Below are 20103 nucleotides of genomic sequence, written 5' to 3' on the forward strand. Positions count from 1 at the left end.
ATACATGTATCACCCTACTGGATAGCATAATAATATAAAAATACTATCTGCCTTATTCACACCCATTCTGTCATGAGTGGACAATAAATAACAGTTTCCCAGAGGTACATGACATGTGATAACATCACTTTTAGGGCTAATAGTATTTTAACATTTTCTCAGTTTTAATTTCTAATACAGTAAATATTGACATATACAGCCCAAATAAACCCCTTGAAGGTCCTCAATAATTTTTTATTTTAATTTGGCCCTGAGATCAAAGAGTCTGAAGACTGCTAAGATGGACTGTTTTCTATAGCAAAGGCTGCAAAGACACCCACAAATCATAACTAATTCCAGTATTTTCACTTTTATTGAGAGCCTTATGGAAGGCTTTCGTGTTGTCATTCTTCCCTAAGATTGATACTTATTCAAGCTTCAATTTTTTTGTTTTCCTTTCCGCCCTACTGATTTCAAACGGAAGCTCCATGTCTTCACAGTGTCAGGGTTATAACTCCGGATTTCTATCTTGGTTATGATTTTAAAAACAAAGTATTAAAAACTACAATAATTATAAGTAAATATATGAAATAGTGAAAAATGGTTAAATGCCCACAGGTACCATCCTGACTATACAAGGAACCACAATGTGTTTGTTTTAAAATGAATATAGACAGAGCACTTAAAAAACATCACTGTACATCAGGAACTTAAAGTACTTTCATTTCTTTTGTAATGTCTTTGAAGTAAAGGCAGGGAAAGATGAAAAAAAATCAGGTTTCTTTCTTAACATCACTAGTTAAATAAGCATTACTTTTAATGGAGCCCTTAGAGGAAGTGGCAAACAAAATATCAAAGCCAGTGAATTTATATACTACTCTCATTTTATCTAGGTTACAGATTACTTATATCACTTTTGCACCAAGTCCCTGTAGTTTTAAATGCAAATCCATGGAACTCGATGAACATTCTTTAATCCCACTTAGTTCCTAAACTTCTGAAAGAGAATGGCCCTTACTTTTTGTCTTTCTTCTGTCATTACGTTTGGTATGCAGAAGGTATTTAAAAGTATCTGTATATTTGATTGATCTGACTTGCTAGTTTCTTGTCATATTTAAGCCATATTATATAAATACTTCCTTCATTTTGCTGCTTATTTAAGTGTGGCTAAATACAGGAAAGGCAACCCATGGAAAGGTGAGAGTAATCTCACATGGAGGGCATGCATACTCCGTAACAAACATACATGTTACCTGACTTTTCTATCTGACTGGCCACAGATAGCTTTGAAAGAGCTAAGAAAAAAGTGGGGATCTTAAGGGTAACCATTTCACTAGAACAGATTAAACAAATGTTAAATTCTTTCCCTCCCAAACAAAATCAGTACAAATGATTTTTTAATACCATGCTAAAATGATGTCAACTCAGTACAATTTAGAATCTGAGGGAAGGCAACATGCTGAACAAAAACCAAAAACCACAATAAATCAGAGTTAATAGGGTATTAAAATACATCCTCAGAGATCTAAAGGAAGATTTTATAAAATGAAGAATATTTATTATGAAATAGGAACAACTTAAGCCTAACAATGAGAAAAATACATTAATTCATGAAACTAAAAACTTAAAAGATGGGACACTACTGGAGTGCAGAACTGAAATAAAACTAGAATATGGAAGCCACATACAGAAGTTCTAACATATGTCTAAAAAGTTATCCATGGGGCAATAAAAGACAGGTTAAAGAGGAAGAAATAACAGCTGAGGATTTCCAAAAACAGAATAAAGTATTAAGTTCTTAAAGTGAGTGACCAGAATACATTTGATCAGTAGCATTCAGAGAGATTTGAATACCACAATTAACAAGCCTGATCTAATAGTGATATAGAGAAGTTTGCACCCAAGAGAGACTATATAGAGAAACCTAGAGTCTCTTCAAACACAAACGGTTTATTTATATACATTAGCCATAAATGGAATTTCAATACATTCCCCCACAACAGATACCATACAAGGCCACATTCATTGATTACAACCCACTTATATTAGAAACCAACAGTGAAATAAGATCTCAAATCCTTATAACTAGAAACTGAAATCCTTACATCTAGGATTGCTTATAAATAATTCATGGATTGAAGATGTAACCAAAATAGACATTGCGAAGTACTTAAGACTAAATGATGATAAAGGCACTGCATTTTAAAACCTGGTGAAATGGAGCCAAACTGTACTTAAAAAAAAAAAAAAAAAAAAAAACACAAAAAGCCTGTGTAAACTCTACATATTACAAAGGTTAAAAATAAATCAAGCATTCAGCTCAAGCCAGAAAAAGCACCAGATAAATCAACAAAAAGTACAAGGAATTAAAAGCAAATAGTAATGAAAATGGGGGCTGGAAGGAGATAGTAAAATTTAAGCAATAAATAGTCTAATAAGAGATACAGTTTTGGAAATATGATGAAGGAAAAATTCTACCATTTATCTGTAGCTACATTAAAAACATTCAAGAGTTGGCCAGGCACAGTGACTCACATCTATAATCCCAGCACTTTGGGAGGCCAAGACGGAAAGATTACCAGGTCAGGAGTTTGAGACCAGCCTGGCCAACATGGTGAAACCCCATCTCTACTAAAAGTACAAAAATTAGCTGGACATGGTGGCAGGCACCAGTAATCCTAGCTACTCGGGAGACTGAGGCAGGAGAATAGTTTGGACCTGGGGAGGCAGAGGTTGCAGTGAACCAAGATCGCGCCATTGCACTCCGCCTGGGCGACAGGGCGATACTTCGTCACACACACACAAAAAAATTTGAAAGTTGTTAATTTGCTTAGGTGCGATAGTATGTTTTCTTTAAGTGCTTATCTTTTAGAGTTTGATACTAAATTATGACTAAAACACCTGAGATTTGCTTCAAAATATATTGGGGAAGAAACAGAAATGAAATGAGAATGGCCATGAGCTGTTGATCATTATAACTGAATGATGACTACATGAAGGTTACTGTACTATTATGCTTTGGTGTCTGTTTAAAATTTTCTATAATAAAAAGCTAAAAATAATACACATTTTAAAATAAAATAAGCATTTAAGATTTTATAACTCTATACTAATAAATGTTTAAGCCTAGAAATAAGCATAGTAAAATAACACTTAGTGAACACATGGTATGTGGTGTGTGCCAGTCTCTGTTCTGAGCCATTTACATGTATCAGTTCAATTTTAAACTCTAGTCTCACTATGCGATCTTGGCCAGTTACTTCACCTAAATGTGCCTTATTTATTCAACCTCAAACGGAGGTAATACTGGTACCCATACCATAGGGTTACTGTGAGGACTAAGTCAGTACATGTAAATACCTATAAGAGAACATGGCACATAAAGCACAACACATGTTAGTGATCACTAAGAACTGAATAAGAGAATGAGTTTTCCACTTGTTAGGGCCCATAAGTCCTGACCAAGGCTACATATGAAAAGTAACATACAGAAGATTTAATGCAACGTTGATTTAAACAAAAAAGGCTTAGCACCAGAATGGAAATGTATAGGCCAAGCTTACTTATTTGAACTCCAATGCAAAAATGCCAATAAAAAGTGTCTAATAAAACCTAGTATATTAAAAGAATTAATTACACATCATGAAAAACTTATCCTAGTAATGCAGAGCTGGTGTTAAGCTTTTGATATATTACCAAAAGTTTATCAGTAAATTCAGGACATTTTTAGAGACATTTAAAAAAAAAATCAATAGATACTGAAAAGCGTACAATAAAACAACACCCATTCATGACCCCCCTCCTCCAAAAAAAACCACTTAGAGTAAAAATAGAAAGCATCCTCTTTACCTTTATAATTGTTATTTACCAGATGCATATTAGCAAACATTTTAGTATTAAAAACTTAGAAGCTTGAACATTTAAGATACATGATACTTGCTTTCAGTGCTAGTATGTAAGCCTATGTAGGTGGTAGCCAACACAGTAAAAGCAGAAGATAGAAGAAGCATAAAAGTTGAACAGAGGGAATATTCGCATTATTGGCAGATAAAGATGTCAACTACCTAGAGAATCCACAAACTATTCAAACTTAAGCCAGGTTCTTCTGTTTGACCGGATACAATTTCACCATGTGAAAATCAGTAACTTTCCCATGTATGAAGTGAAACTAAACAGAAAATGTTGTCACAAAAGGAGGCCATTAATAGGAGTAACAAACTCTAAAGTACCTAAAAATTTACCAAAAATGAAATGGGCAAAGACTATAAAGAAAACTATAAAACCTAGTTAAAAGCTATAAAAGGCCTGAATAAATGGAGAAAAGACATCATGCTCATGAAGAGAAAAACTCAAGATTGAAAAGATGGTAATTTCCTCAGATCCATCTATATATTCAGTGCAACCTAATCAAAATCCCAACAAAAATGTTTGTGTTCCTTAACAATCTGGTTTCAAAATTACTATGAAACAGGATGGAGTCGGGTGGAAGGTTAGAGTTATTTGGACATAAGTGTACCAGTAAAAAATGAAAATTGTATGTTTGAATTGCTAAAAACAATATGAAGTAAATGTAGAGACAGCCAAGACTATTACAGAAACTTGCTTTATCAGATACCAAGACTTATTAAGGAACTGGGATACACATGGGGAGGTACAAAAAATAGACAAACAGAATAAAAGGTCAAAATAGAGTTCAGAAATAGGCTTGCATATAGAAGAATGTAGTACATGCTAAAAAGGAAGCTGATGTCAATGAGAAAAGATCACAATGTAAAATAAGAAATGCTGGGACAACTGGTTATCCAATGGAAAAATAACTATAATCAGACCCCTTCCTTACATCAAAGCAAGAATAAGACTCAGATGAATTAGACAATTAAATGTACAAAAGTAAAATTAGAACATGTAGGAAAGTATCTTTAAAAAAAAGGTTAGAGAAAGCATTCTCAAACAAGATTCCAATAAAAGACAAAAATAAAAGATTTATCAACTTGATTACATCTAAACTATACTTTCGTATAACAAAATGACCACAAACAATGTTAAGAGAAATAGATTGGGGGGGAAAAAAAACTCACAAGTACTACAGACACTGTAAAAATAACTCCTATATAAATCAATTTGAAAGAGGCAAACTTACTAGAAAAGTGTTAATTAGGCAATTTCAGAAGAGAAAATATAGATGGTCAATATTCAAAAAAAGACATTCAGCCTCCCTGGTAATCAAGGAAATGTAAATTAAAACCCTAGTAAGATACAGTCTTCCACTCATCAGACTGGCAAAAGTGTTTCAAGTTTAAAACGATGAGGAGAAGCAAGTATTCTCATGCTGGGAATAGTATGAACAGGTAACAACCACTTGGGAAAGAAATACAGTAGTATCTTTAAAACTAAAAATGGGCATACCTGGGACCCTAGCCCTTCTACTCAGAACCTATGCTAAAGTGCACAAATTCAAACAAGCTAAATGTCCATCTAGAAGGTAAACTTCGTATGCATGTAGCAGACGAAATAATGATGAAATAATGAGTTGAACTGAAATGTAGTGATATACCTAAATCTGGAAGGCTGTATCTACATGTGTAATAATTTTTACCTCTGGAGAGGTTACCTCTAAAGTTGGGGGGTGGTGGCTAAGGGGGGACTTTGGTCTTACTTGTATTAAAGATGTAAAACATGTAATATTTTAATGTTATGTAACAATTTAGAAATGACATTTAAGTTTTTCAAAAAACAATGGGCACAGGGCATCTGAACTCCAGTCTCATCTCTGTCACCAGCCAGCAACAGCATCTTGAACAATTCATTTAATCCATCTGTTTTCTCATCACTAATGTGGAAACTATGTTCCATCACAGATTCCTGTGAAAAGTGGAGTTACCAACCTGGCCTAATGGAAATTTACTACCTTTCTAAGACTTTTTTGTGAAGCAAAGAGAACCATATTTATCTTTCCAAGGATTTCATAGAAAGTGCTCTCATTAGGAAAGTTCCACTTCAGTGCCAAAAATAATTACTTCATATGAAATTAATTTTGGAAATTGTCTGTTTGGAGCCATATATTTCCATTTTTTAATTTTTCATATTCTGTAAGTTCAATTTAACTATTTGGAACGGTTTAAAAAAAATTCAGAGCCCTTCATCACTGGCTGCTTGTCCAATAACCTCTAGTTAAGAGGTTCTCTTTATTGTTTTTTCTATTGTACCACCCAACTCATCACCAATACCAAATCATCTTTAGCTCTCCCAAGTCTACTTTTGAACCTCTCATTTCCTATTAGATATCAAGCTAAACGTCTAATGAACCAATTTGGGATATTCCACTTCATAAACAAATCTCACCTTTATGCTAGCTTCCAAATCCCTCCCCCATCCACCATTTCATTCATTCGTGTCTTTAGAATAAACGTCAAAACAGTCTACTTAGTTTCTATGAAAATACATGACAGTAATTTCGTTTAAATATATTTGGTCCCTTTATACATCTGAAATCGTATCTTTTTTTTTTCTCCCCCAGGTATGGAGCAGTTTCAGCAGGAATGTTATGTGCCCTTACCACCCTGTCCCAGCAACTGGAGAATGAAAACGCTGTGGATGTTTTCCAGGTTGCAAAAATGATCAATCTTATGAGGCCTGGAGTATTCACAGACATTGTAAGTAGTGTGCTTATGTGTAAAACCTGTACTACATCAGTTGAAACTCAGACTCACAGTTTAGAGCAGTTGTTCTCAACTGGGGGTGATTTTCCCCCACCCAGGGGACATTTGGCCATGTCTGGAGATTTTTTTGCTTGTCACAACTGCAAATGGATGGCATCTAGAGGATACAGGCCAGAGATGCTGCTAAGCAAACCACAGAGCACAAGACAGCCCTCAACACCATAGAATTATCTGGCTCAAAATGTCAGTAGTGCTCAGGTTGAGAAGCCCTGCTTTAGAGGATAGTATTCTCTGGTTATCTTAATGAACTATCAACATTGAGAATTGGTTCCAAGCTAACAGAGATCAAAAGAACATGAAGAAGGTATAGGTCTTGACTATAATGGATTCTCAAATGATTTTTTTAAAGTTTCTTAGATAACATGATATTTGTTTCTCTATTATGTTTTTCACAATTACCATTTTAATCGGTATTTCTAGCTTACATGAAATGACTAAGCTGTTCTTTGGCTCAAACTGTCTTCCTCTTGTTTTTCAGGAACAATACCAGTTCGTCTATAAAGCAATGCTCAGCTTGGTCAGCACTAAAGAAAATGGAAATGGTCCCATGACAGTGGACAAAAATGGTGCTGTTCTCATTGCAGATGAATCAGACCCTGCCGAGAGCATGGAGTCCCTAGTGTGACTGGAATCCTGAAAGGGCACTTAATTTGTAAACTTCTGAAGACTGAGAACTTTTTTGAGGCCTTTTTTGCCAGACTCTAGGTTATACAATAACCCAGTTACTTTTTTACACTGATAAAAGTTTTGATATTTATTTTTTGCCATTTTATGTCTTACTGGTATCCTACTGAGCATTTGCACCTGTGTTCATTTCACACATGGAAACGCAATGTTACCTAGTTTGCACTATATGATCAGTGTTACTGCCTATAATCTTACACAACAGCAAACCCTGATGTGACATTCCATCACAATGTACATGCTACTTTTTTTTAGTTCGATACAGTGAAGGTCTTTGTTACGACAGTGAATATTGCTTTTATTATTATTATTATTATTATTATTGCTAAAGCAGTTGCATTCTACTAGCAGGCAATGCTGTACTTTTCTTCAGTCCTCCTCTCCTTTTTTTTAGGCACTGTTCAATACTGTATGCCTTCTGTATTTTAATGGAGTGGATAGCATTGTTTTCTTTTACAGACTAGCAGGCTATTGGGAGCTAAAAAGGTCTGTTAATGTCATGGCCTTGAAACAGTTCCATTTATGCCGGTTAAGAGATCCCTTAAGAAGTTAGAAGGCTTAAGAACTGCTTCATGTGACCATCCCTTATTAGTTACAAAGTTATATTCACAGTTTTTAAAAAATGTGTCAAAATAAAGGATAACTCTGTATTACAGCTTTCACAGTAGCTATGTGGACAATGTGTGTTATTTCCATTTTGACTCTCTGAAATAGCTACATCCTAAAATCAGGGCTATCTTTAACAATAGCAAGAGGGCAATATTATATACAACTCAGTTAGGAGACCCTTTAGTTACTCTCCATTAATGCTTCTCAGTTTATAATACCATACCTCACAGTAGGTAGAAGAATTACACACTGCAGGTGTGTAATTTTGAAACTAGCCCTCTAAAAATTCTCTATTACTCATATAGCAATATAATAAAAACTACCTACATAGTTACTATTCTTTTCTTCTTTGCCAAATGTTTTATAATAAATCTCTTAATTATATACATTCTTCTACTTAAGATTAAATTGGAAATACTTTATTAGCAAAAGTCTTGGGACTATCTAAACTCCCACACATAGATAAATCTGATTTGTTTGGAGAGAGAATTAAAATATGTAATTAAAGATGATACCCACATTTTCAAGTTTTTAAAAGAGGGAGATGGCTTTGTATGCTTTTGTATAGTTTAGTGTCAAGAACAGATACACATCAGTAAAAGACACCAATAATCATTAGAGCTCAAGGAAGTTATTTAGTGCAGCCTCTGGAGCCATATTCACCCTGCAGCGCATAATGGGAAAATTGGGAGCATTAATAAGAAATTTCAGTAGTGTTCGTTAGAAAAATAAGCTACTTACTGAGATCTGTTTCTTCTATTGCATGTTTGCTTTTGAGGGACAGCTTCTGTCAAAAGTGAAATCATCACCAGAACTGGGCCTGTTAAGAAGAATAGGGTTTTGTTTACTTTTTATGTCAATTAACTTCAACAAAAAGGCCACGCTGGCTGCTGTCATGCCATCTGGGTAGGCATTAAACATTAATGATGATCAGCACTGAGGTTCTATTTATCTTGAGTTGGCTTTCATAAAGTTTGTCAGAATGGTGCTGGAGGACCAGAATTGCTAAGGAGAAAGCAGCTATGGGCCAAGTTAAAGAATTTGAATGCAAAGGCTAGGTCAGTGGAGTTTTTGTAAACTACATAACTTACCAGGGTTTATCTCATCTTCTCAATACACAGATTCAACAACATGGAATACTCTGCTTTTCAAGAGGTGTATAAGCTAGTCTTAAGATAAGATGTTCTAGAGAGCATGCTAAGTTGCATGTGCTATAGATGACAGACACCTTTACAGCCCCTCCGTTCCCACCAGAGGTGACACAGGAAGCTCTGTAAAGTTCAAGTAAAGCTTGAACACAGGAACAGTACAACTGCCAGATGCTGAGGAGAATCAGGAAAGCAATGAGCTAGACTTTTCTTTTAGTCAATTAAGTGGGTTATTTTAGTTGCACAGAGTATTGATATGTGTTAACTCTTTTTAGTAGATGGCAAAGTGGGCTTGATGTTCAAAAATAATGTTCAAGTTAGGGTACATGGTCCCTTTCTCAGTGATTTTTTTAATAAAAGTAAACATTGGTTCAAAGACAAATAGCAAGTATTCCCCCCTGTGCTATTTATAGAGGGCTCAATTCATGGAAAGGCAGACCCTCCAATGCAATTCTGTGGCTATCTCTTACAGTGGTTTCAGAATCACAATAAAACAGCTAGTAAATAGGATAGAAACAACAAAAGAGTTTAGAAGTTCCCTGTGAGCAATCTGTGTCTCCAGCAAGCTTGAACCAAAGTCTCCATATCCTGACCCACTGAATTATAAGCAGTTCCTACTTGCCCATCTTGCCAAAGTGGTCCACACACACTTCGATGAGGACAGTTATATTTAGCAGGTCCTCATCCCTGCAAGAGACAGGGATGTCCTTGCAGACATCCCTGCAAGATCCTCACTATTATTATTCATGTGTTATTGGCAAAAACATAGCTTGCATCTTTCCAGAGGCAGAGTTTCAAAGACAGGGTTTTCTTTGAGACATAAGCACATTGCTTACATACATAACAAGGTTATTAACACTTGCACTCAGGGGAAAGGAAATAGCTATTGCAAATTAATGTGTGCTACTTTATAAAATAAGCTGTTTGTGTATATGAATTTAGCTCTAGGTAAGCAAAATGCACACATCATATAAAAATAAATTGCAATGATCAGACCAAATGGCTGTGCTGGACATCAAAGAAAAGACACGTTGCCATCAGGAGAACTCTTACATGCGATAGCCAAGATATCTTCTTTAATAGGAAAAAAGTTAATTTCTGAATTTCAAAAAGAATAAGATTAGCTAATTGGTCATCCTAATTTTTATGCCTTTAGAGTTTTTAGTCTATTCAAGTAGAAGAGTCCAGCGAGGCCAAAGAAGGGTTATGGTGTTCAAGTTCTGGTTGCTGGAGTTTTTAGCCCAGAGTGACATATTGAAATCAGTAAATAGTTACTTTATAATGACACAGCACAACAGCCTTGTTATGAATTTTTCTTAAACGCATATATACTGTATTTAAAATTAAAATATAGATACCAATTTACCAAAGATACATATTACTAATTCTAAGCAAAAATTAAAAAAAAAAAAAACCCAACTCATCATAATTTAAGAATCAAAATGTAGTTTTGTCTTAAGAATTTAGCGGTTATACTGGAAATGCATTTTCAACTCCTATGTTCTAAAGTTTATGTTCAAATGTTGCCAGTGAATTTTTATATGAAGGGAAAATGCCTGCTTTTTTTTTTTTTAACAGATGTAATTTCACTTAATCCTTTGCGCTTTCCCTTAGTTGCCATTTAACACACAATCCTGGCTTTACTTATCTCTTGAAAGAAGGCATGCTACAAATAGGAAGGAATTGTAATAATGATATTTGGCCTCTACTTTGTCTTAGCTGTTAAACTCTTTTTAGTATTTTTGTTAAATATTTGCAAAGGGAAGCATTTTCTACAGAGGATAATTAATTTCAAGAAAAATATCTTGAGTTTTAAGAAATAAACATCTCCAGAAAAGGAGAGAGTCAATTTTATAAAATGTCGCAACTCTCCAACATTTGGGGTAGTGACTCCTTTTTTGTTAGGACATTTGAAACTAGCAAGCAGCCATTGTTTCTAAAGAATTCTGCCTTCATGTTGACTCATGTTTCTTTCACTTCATTTTGAAATAGCTAAAAATCATTAAAACTGTAAATATTTTGTTGCTTGGGTAAGCATCTTCTGGGAACTTTGTATCTATGGTATATAATCATAGAATTTTATATTTTCATATAAAGCTAATTTTTTTCTAGTTTCACCTCCGTCATAGTTTTTTTTTTTTTTTCCTTTTTGTGGTGGATATGTGAATTCAACTTTCTGTGTATTGAAGTAGCAAAAACCATCTTTACATTCCAAAAGAATCCAACATGTGTTATTTCTTTGAGGCAGTGATTGTGAAAGTTGGGTTTTCTTTTTAATTCCATTGACCATTTGTGCAATAGGAATTAGACATAATTAGTCACTGAATACATTCGTCACATTGACCCATTTGGAAAAAGTGGTTTTTTTTGTTTTTTTTTTTTTGTTGTTGTTGTTGTTGTTTTTAATATTTGTTCAGGGGGAGGGATTTTGTAACCTGAAAATTTTCCCTTTTTCTTCTGTTTAAACTATATCAAATCATTCTATTATAGTGTTATTTAATATGTAAATTGTATTGCTATACATAAAATAAAGTATGGTTTTTGATGTATTCAGTAGTGTTGAGCATTTCTATGAAAATGTCTCTATCCAATAAAATCAGGTTACTAGTCTCCCTTAACAGATCACATTAATACCCACCAACCCTCTGGTCTAAGTTTTCATGGTAGTAAAATGAACATTGGTAGTCATCTTTACACAGGCAGCAAACCAAAAAGAATGGTCTTTGCTGGGTTGATTTATCAATGTTCTTTCTCCTTTAAAGAGCAAACAATGACATTTTTACCTGCTTATCTAAGGAATCAAACTTTATTCGGTTTATGACTCTGCTGCTAAGTTGTGAACAGAATTACTATTTTCTCTAGTGTATCAACTAGATTTGTAACAGCTCTCTTAATACTTACTATGTAGGATGAAGGATATATCCTGGTAAGACTTCTGAAAAATCTGTATGTGTAGGATCAGTACAATTGCTTCTACTTAACAAGGACTTTTGACATTTCCAAACAGGTATACAAGTCCCAAACTTGGCAGCTTTGGCCTACCATTCTGTCTTAACTTTTAGTGGCTCCACATCGGGTGCTCAACTCTTCCTACCCAAGGCCCCAGTTTTTCTTCCCATAGAGATAAGAGCTGATACTTCACTCTCGCTAAGTCATGAGGAATTTAAGAAACTGTGTGTGAAGAGTATGGGGAAGAATGACTCTAGCACAAAAGAATGAAATCTCTTAGAATATAATCCTAGTCTTCCTCAAATTATACCCATGGGGAAACTACTACCCTATATCATAGGATACACCAGAGGTCCACAAATTGATGGCTTGTAGATTGCATTCAGTCCACAGATACATTGTATTTGGCTCATAATTTTAAAATTTGTATTAGTTACCAATATTTAAAAAATGAAAACTTTTGCATTAAGATTCAGGTTTCAAGCTCCTTTAAAAAATTTGGGTGTTGTAACAGGCTCACACTCTCCCATGACAGTAACAAGATGGAAATGAACAGCAGTTTTCACACTTAGGTGGAATATATGCTCTCCAGTTCACCAAAGTCTACATTGCTCCCTATCACCTTATGTCTAGCCATCATCGGTCATTTAATTAACCTGCCTGGATCCTGTGAGCAGTTGCCTCTGAGATATCCTATAAGAATTATGACACCATCTTGCATCTCAGGCTAGTAAACCACCAACCAAGAGTGGCAGTAGAACTATCTCTAAGTCTTTCATCATGAAAATCCTAGACAACCAGCACGCAGCACACATTACTAACTACCTCTAAGTTCACCCAAGATGATTCCATTAAGCAGCAGTTACGACTATTCAAAATCATTTTAAAAAATCAATTTTCTACTCCATGGTTTTTACTGCCCAGGACATAACCCTAGACAAGGAAGCTTCATTTATGCTACTACAAATGGCAGAAATAAACCAGAATACAAAAAGCTACTGGTCCAAAACTCTATTTTTAAACAGCTAATTGTGGAACTTTGAGATTTAGAAACAAATCACTACTGACCATGCCTGGATTCAGAGACAGGATTGAAGACAATGGCTTTAAATTCCTGCCTATGTTAGTAAAATCACATAAAGGCACTAGAAGATGGGAACCAGAAGTTGGTTACTAGCAAGTTAAAATTGGCTTTTGTGATTATGAAGTTTGGCAGAGAAGGATAATTACACCAGCAGTTTATCTGAATATAACAATTATGTTGCTCAAAAGTTGAAAAGAAGAAGTTAACTTTATCTAATTTGTGGTAATTTCAAATCATTTGACTTGTAGTTACTGGCCTATAAACTATTTTCCCTTTCCCACACCCTACACTTGCAGGGTGTAAAGGCAGGCTTTGCAGCAATATCCAGTGGGCCTTGCAAAGCTTAGGAGAGCATTCTAAACCAGAGACATCTTTAGCACTATGTTAGGATCCATTCCATAAGCATTTCCTGCATGTCTACTACAGACCACATGTTAGTTATACTCTATATAGAAAGTAAAGTTGTTGGCAGAGGCATTTCAAGTTAGTTGAGACAAAGATGATAATTTAGTCTTAAAAAAATTAGTTCTTCAATTTATTCCAAAATATTTAGTTGGCACTATAGTAGAGATGGTTTTTAGGGAAAGAATAAAAAAGACTATTGTGCACCAATGTGAGCAAACAAGTAAAACCTGTAATCACAGACACTATTACATAGTATGCTGACAAAATTCTGTTTATTCTATATTAGTTACTAGAACTCAGAAAACATTTTTCCATACAGTAAAAAATATTCAAGGATGAGGACTACTGGGTCAAAAAGCCAAGGGTGCCAGTCAATTCTGCCACTTACGGTGTTATGAGGCAAGTTACTTCACCTTCCTAAGTGCCATTTTCTTCATCTAAAATACAGAAACTAATGTTTACCTCATAGACTGCTCTGAGGAGTAAATGAGATGATGCATGCAAAGATCTTGGGATAGTAGATAGTAAGTACTCAATTAATACTAGCCATTTTAAGTATCACATAACCCTGCTTTATTTAATTGCTTGGCCGACCTTTTATCAATAATGAGTCAACCTACCTAAGTTTGCCCAGTTAAATAGAAATACTGAGAAATTTCTGTCACTAATGAAGAAGTTCACAAAGTCAAATAAAGGCCGGGCATGGTGGCTCATGCCTGCAATCCCAGCACTTTGGGAGGCCGAGGTGGGCGGATCATTTGAGGTCAGGAGTTTGAGACCAGCGTGGCCAACATGGTGAAACTCTGTCTCTACTAAAAATACAAAAATTAGCTGGACGTGGTGGCACACACCTATAATCCCAGCTACTCACGAGGCTGAGGCAGGAGACACTTGACCCCGGGAGGAGGAGTTTGCAGTGAGCCAAGATCATGCCACTGCACTCCAGCCCTGGTGACAAAGCAAGACTCCGTCTCAAAACAAAACAAAACAAAGCCAAGTAAGATCCAAGAGAGGTGAATGGGGCTGAAGGTAGGTAGTGAAAGCAACACATATGTCCTACTGTCCAGAAACAAGAGTGGCAGAAGCAGGGAATGGATAAATATACATGATGCCCCAAAGCTTGAATATTTCTCTTCTAACCATTTAAGTCACTCTGTGCCTTCTAGGAAAGTTTTGTGGTTTGTGAAGCTCCATAATTTCAGAAAAGTGCAACAGAAGGCTTAATAATATTTGTTAATGTCAAGGACCAGGCACAGAACACTGCACAATACTATGAAAATGGTGAATGTTATTTCCGTCACTAGCAGCAGTGCTCTCTCTCTGCCCCAAAACTCTATAAGCCAATACAAACAATGATAATTCCTTTCTCCTCAGCCAATTTTTATCTCCTATATCTCTCGCTACTTTCAGTAGATCACTGTCATTATCACAACCATCATCATCCCTTAACCTAGCCTTACCTGGCCTCATTAGACATTCATTATTGTATTATGAAGAAGTGGCCATAAATTACAGGCACTTCATGTTTTGGTATTTATATGGTGAAAGTATCTCACTACATAAATAATATTATCTGTTCCCTGTGTCAGCACTATTGACTTATTAAATAAGTTATGATTATTTTTCTCTTAACACTTGGTGTTTAAACAGTAGATTTAAAATTATATGCCAATATTTAACATTTTCATGACTCAGGAATCCTGACAATGTTTCAAAATTGACCACTTAAAAATAGCTATATGGGATTGGCTCTTATAATAGATTATTAGATATGAAACATTTTCCATGGAAGGATGGACAATCATGAGAACTTAAACAGAATTTATCATTAATATTTGTTATTAAGATAACTTTTGCTTAAGACACATTGCTTAAGAATATGTGAACTGGATTTTGTGTCAGAACATTCCAACATGGTTAGCAGTTCTTTTCTGAGATTTTCTGGTAATGTTTCTCTAATGTTTCTCTTATCTTACTGGTTAGGAACATGCTAAGAACAACCTGGGGTCCAAAAAATGCAACTCCCTTAGGTGCTTTTGCAGAGTGAAAATTACTCAAAAAGTTTGATGGGATTTTTCACTACCTCAATATTTGCTACTTTTCAAATCTCCATTATTATTGGATTTACATCTAAACCCTGGCATGCCCCAAGCTTCTGTTGAAGTAGACCTTAAGGTAATTCCATCCAGATCCATGGAATTATGTACTTTCTATATGCCAATGACTCCCAAAGTATATATCTTGTCCAAACCTATGCCCTGAACTCCAAATTTATATCCAGCTGAACATTTATCATCTCCATTTGTATATCTAATCAGCATCCCAAACTTAACATGACAAAAGCAGAACTGGAATTTTGCCCCTAACCTGTTCTTCCCCTAGTCTTCTAACAGTAGTAACATCTACTCAGGTAATCAAACTAAAAATCTAGCGGTCTTCCTTGACTTATCTTTATTTCCTGCCATTTAATAAGAGGAAACAATCCAATTTTTTAACACAGGAAAAATAGCTGAACAGATACTTCATCAAAGATACATAGCTGGCAGGTAACACATAAAAATATACTCAATATCTTTAGTCATTAAGTAAATGCAAAATGAAACCACAATGTAATACACTTATTAGAATCAGTGAACTTGAAGACAGGTCAATATGTATAACCCAAAATAAAAAAAAAGAGAGGAAAAGAATGAAAACAGTGTAAAGAATCCAAACACTGTGGAATAATATCAAATGATGTACATATTGTATAACTGGAGAAGAAAGAGATAAGGAGACAGAAGAAATTCTTGAGGAAATGATGACTTAGGTTTTCCTGTATTCGTGACATCAAGCCACAGATCCAAGTATATTAGAGAACACCAAGCAGGATGACTACCCCTCCTACCCCCCAAAAAAAAATCACATCTAGGCATATTATATTCAAATTGTAAAAACCAAAGACAAAAAAAAATCTTGCAAGCAGCCACAGTTTAAAAAACACATTATCTAAAAGTAAATAAGAAGAACTTATCTTCTTGTCATAAACCATGCATGCCAGAAGACAACAGAGCGACATATTTGTGTTAAATTCTATCAACTCAGAATACTATACCCAGTGAATAGGAGGTTATTCTTCCAAATGATTTGTGTGAACAGGTAAAAATGTTTTCTATTTACAGCCATATTCTTACAGACTATTTTTGTTTTCCAAATGAAAGTCAATACTTGAGTAGATATATTTTTGTACTCAAGGTGATGTTCCACAAATATGGTTTAATGATAGCCTAATTAGTTGTCATTAAGGTATTTATTTAGGATAAAGCTTAGGCAATCAGCACAATCCCTATGTACTGAGCTAGAATTAGCAGAAGGAATGCTTATGTTGCTTTGTTAATAAAGCTCAAATGAAGACAGAAACAAACACTCAGATTCACATCTACATTATGAAAGCAGGAAAACAAATCAAAAAGACAAGACTAAAGCCACTTTAGGGAATAGCCAGTGTGCTTCAAAAAACACTTTGGCAGAGAGTGAAGAAACTAAAGTACATTGTTGAGTTTGCATCATGCAGGCTATGTGTAAGCCACATGAGATATAGAGCAAAAGGGACAAAAGCCAATATGTTTAATGGATGCATTTGAAAAACATTTTTTAAATGCAAATAAAAAGTTCTGTTAATTAATCTCCCTTAAAAACTAACTAATTTAATTGTGTCAATCCTGCTTAGAGCATTCAATAGTTCTTTAATATCAACATTCCTCTCTTTACTAGTACCATTTATACAACTTTGCATTTCCTCCTTTCTTCAACTCACACTCATTTTCTAGCCAAGTCCAATCTATTCGTTGATTCACATACTGTTTCATTCCTATACTGAGGTGTTTACCTGTCACACCCCTCACTTGAAATGCTATCCCCTTCACTCCAATGCTCAGATGATGACCTTCTCCTTGAAACTATTTCTGATTTGTTAACCTGTAACTATTTTTAGTAAGATGAACCACTTGGTTTTATACTCCTGCTATGACAAATTATCCCAAGTCTATTCTTCATCTTGTTATGCAGGAGTTGTCTCTGAGAAACAAAAGGTGATGGGTGAATAAGGACATGAGATATGAAACCACTACTAAAGACAAAATGTCCAACACTCCCAAAAAGCCTTGGGATGGGGTGGTATTCTTTTAGCATTATAAGTTGACAGGGATGGTGACTTCCCAATTATGACTATGTGAGGTAAGGGCCTTCAATAATTGAGACCTATATAAAGAGAATATATAATGAGTAAATATTGTTCACTTTCCTAAATAATCTTGTAAACACTTTAAGTTTTTCTGAAATAAGAGTACTGTTCTTCAGAGACAGAAATCTTATGCTAAGAGTCCATGCCTTAGTTTCTAGGAATGGATTGGGGTCACCCCATCTTTAAATGTTAAAGCAGTCTTCCAACCAAGAACTACAATAGTTGGGAAGGTAACTATTACAACCACATTAACATTTATTGAACATATTTTATATACCTATCTCTACATATTCCAAGCCCTGTAGAAGATAGGAACAATGTTAAATAATATGTAGTCTCTATACAAACATACACACATACACATACACACACACACACAAAGTGTATAAAGACCTTGGCTGGGCGTGGTGGCTCATGCCTGTAATCCCAGCACTTTGGGAGAACATTCCATGCTCATGGCTAGGAAGAATCAATATCATGAAAAGGCCATACTGCCCAAGGTAATTTATAGATTCAATGCCATCCCCATCAAGCTACCAATGACTTTCTTCACAGAATTGGAAAAAACTACTTTACGGTTCATATGGAACCAAAAAAGAGCTTGCATTGCCAAGACAATCCTAAGCCAAAAGAACAAAGCTGGGGGTATCATGCTACCTGACTTCAAACTATACTACAAGGCTACAGTAACCAAAACAGCAGGGTACTGGTACCAAAACAGATATATAGACAAATGGAACAGAACAGAGGCCTCAGAAATAACACCACACATCTACAACCATTTGATCTTTGACAAACCTGACAAAAACAAGCAATGGGGAAAGGATTCCCTATTTAATAAATGGTGCTGGGAAACTGGCTAGCCATATGCAGAAAACAGAAACTGGATCCCTTCCTTACACCTTATACAAAAAACAACTCAAGATGGATTAAAGACTTAAAACCTAAAACCATAAAAACCCTAGAAGAAACCCTAGGCAACACCATTTAGGACATAGGCATGGGCAAAGACTTCATGACTAAAACACCAAAAGCAATGGCAACAAAAGCCACAATTGATGAATGGGGTCTAATTAAACTAAAGAGCTTCTGCACAGCAAAAGAAAGCATCATCAAAGTGAACAGGTAACCTACAGAATGAGAGAAAATTTTTGCCATCTATCCATCTGACAAAGGTTTACTATCCAGAATCTACAATGAACTTAAACAAATTTACAAGAAAAAAACAACCCCATCAAAAACTGGGCAAAGGATATGAACAGACACTTCTCAAAAGAAGGCATTTATGCGGCCAACAAACATATGAAAAAAAGCTCATCATTACTGGTCATTAAAGAAATGCAAATCAAAACCACAATAAGATACCATCTCATGCCAGTTAGAATGTGATCATTAAGAAGATCGGAAACGCCGGGCGCAGTGGCTCACGCCTGTAATCCCAGCACTTTGGGAGGCCAAGACGGGCGGATTGCCTGTAGTTCCAGCTACTTGGGAGGCTGAGGCAGGAGAATGGCATGAACCCGGGAGGTGGGGCTTTCAGTGAGCCAAGATCGTGCCACTGCACTCCAGCCTGGGCGACAGAACGAGACTCCGTCTCAAAAAAAAAAAGAAGTCTGGAAAAAACGGATGCTGGGGGATGCAGAGAAACAGTAACGCTTTTACACTGTTGGTGGGAGCGTAAATTAATTCAACCATTGTGGAAGACAGTGTGGCGATTCCTCAAGAATCCAGAACCAGAAATACCATTTGACCCAGCAATCCCACTACTGAGTATATGACCAAAGGATTATAAATCATTCTACTATAAAGACATGCACACGTATGCTTATTGCAACACTATTTATAATAGCAAAGACTTGGAACCAACCCAAATGCCCATCAATGATAGACTGGATAAAGAAAACATGGCACATATACACCATGGAATATTATGCAGCCATAAAAAATGAGTTAATGTCCTTTGCAGGGACGTGGATGAAGCTGGAAACCATCATCCTCAGCAAACTAACACAGGAGCAGAAAACCAAACACCGCATGTTCTCACTCATAAGTGGGAGCTGAACAATGAGAACACATGGACACAGGGAAGGGAATATCACACAATGGGGTGTCGGGGGGTGGGAGGAAATGGGAGGGAGAGCATTAGGACAAATACCTAATGCATGCGGGACTTAAAACCCAGATGATGTGTTGACAGGTGCAGCAAACCACCATGGCACATGTATACCTATGTAACAAACCTGCACACTCAGCACATGTATCCCAGAACCTAAAGTAAAATTTAAAAAAAATAAAGACTATAAA

General features: G+C 35.6%; 1 protein-coding gene across 2 annotated transcripts in view; it reads left to right on the forward strand.

Annotated features, from left to right (window-relative positions):
* Positions 1–11688, forward strand: part of PTPRG (protein tyrosine phosphatase receptor type G) — a 745340-nt gene extending 733652 nt beyond the window's left edge. For both annotated transcript variants that reach the window (XM_015130516.3, XM_002802749.4), the window contains 2 exons: positions 6497–6632; positions 7177–11688. In XM_015130516.3, the coding sequence (XP_014986002.3) occupies positions 6497–6632; positions 7177–7323 (283 nt within the window). In that variant the 3' untranslated portion in view covers positions 7324–11688. The remainder of the gene's footprint in view (positions 1–6496; positions 6633–7176) is intronic.
* The last annotated feature ends 8415 nt before the right edge of the window (positions 11689–20103 follow it).

This window comes from Macaca mulatta, chromosome 2 (assembly GCF_049350105.2).
Source record: "Macaca mulatta isolate MMU2019108-1 chromosome 2, T2T-MMU8v2.0, whole genome shotgun sequence".
In the NCBI taxonomy this organism is placed as follows: Eukaryota; Metazoa; Chordata; class Mammalia; order Primates; family Cercopithecidae; genus Macaca; species Macaca mulatta.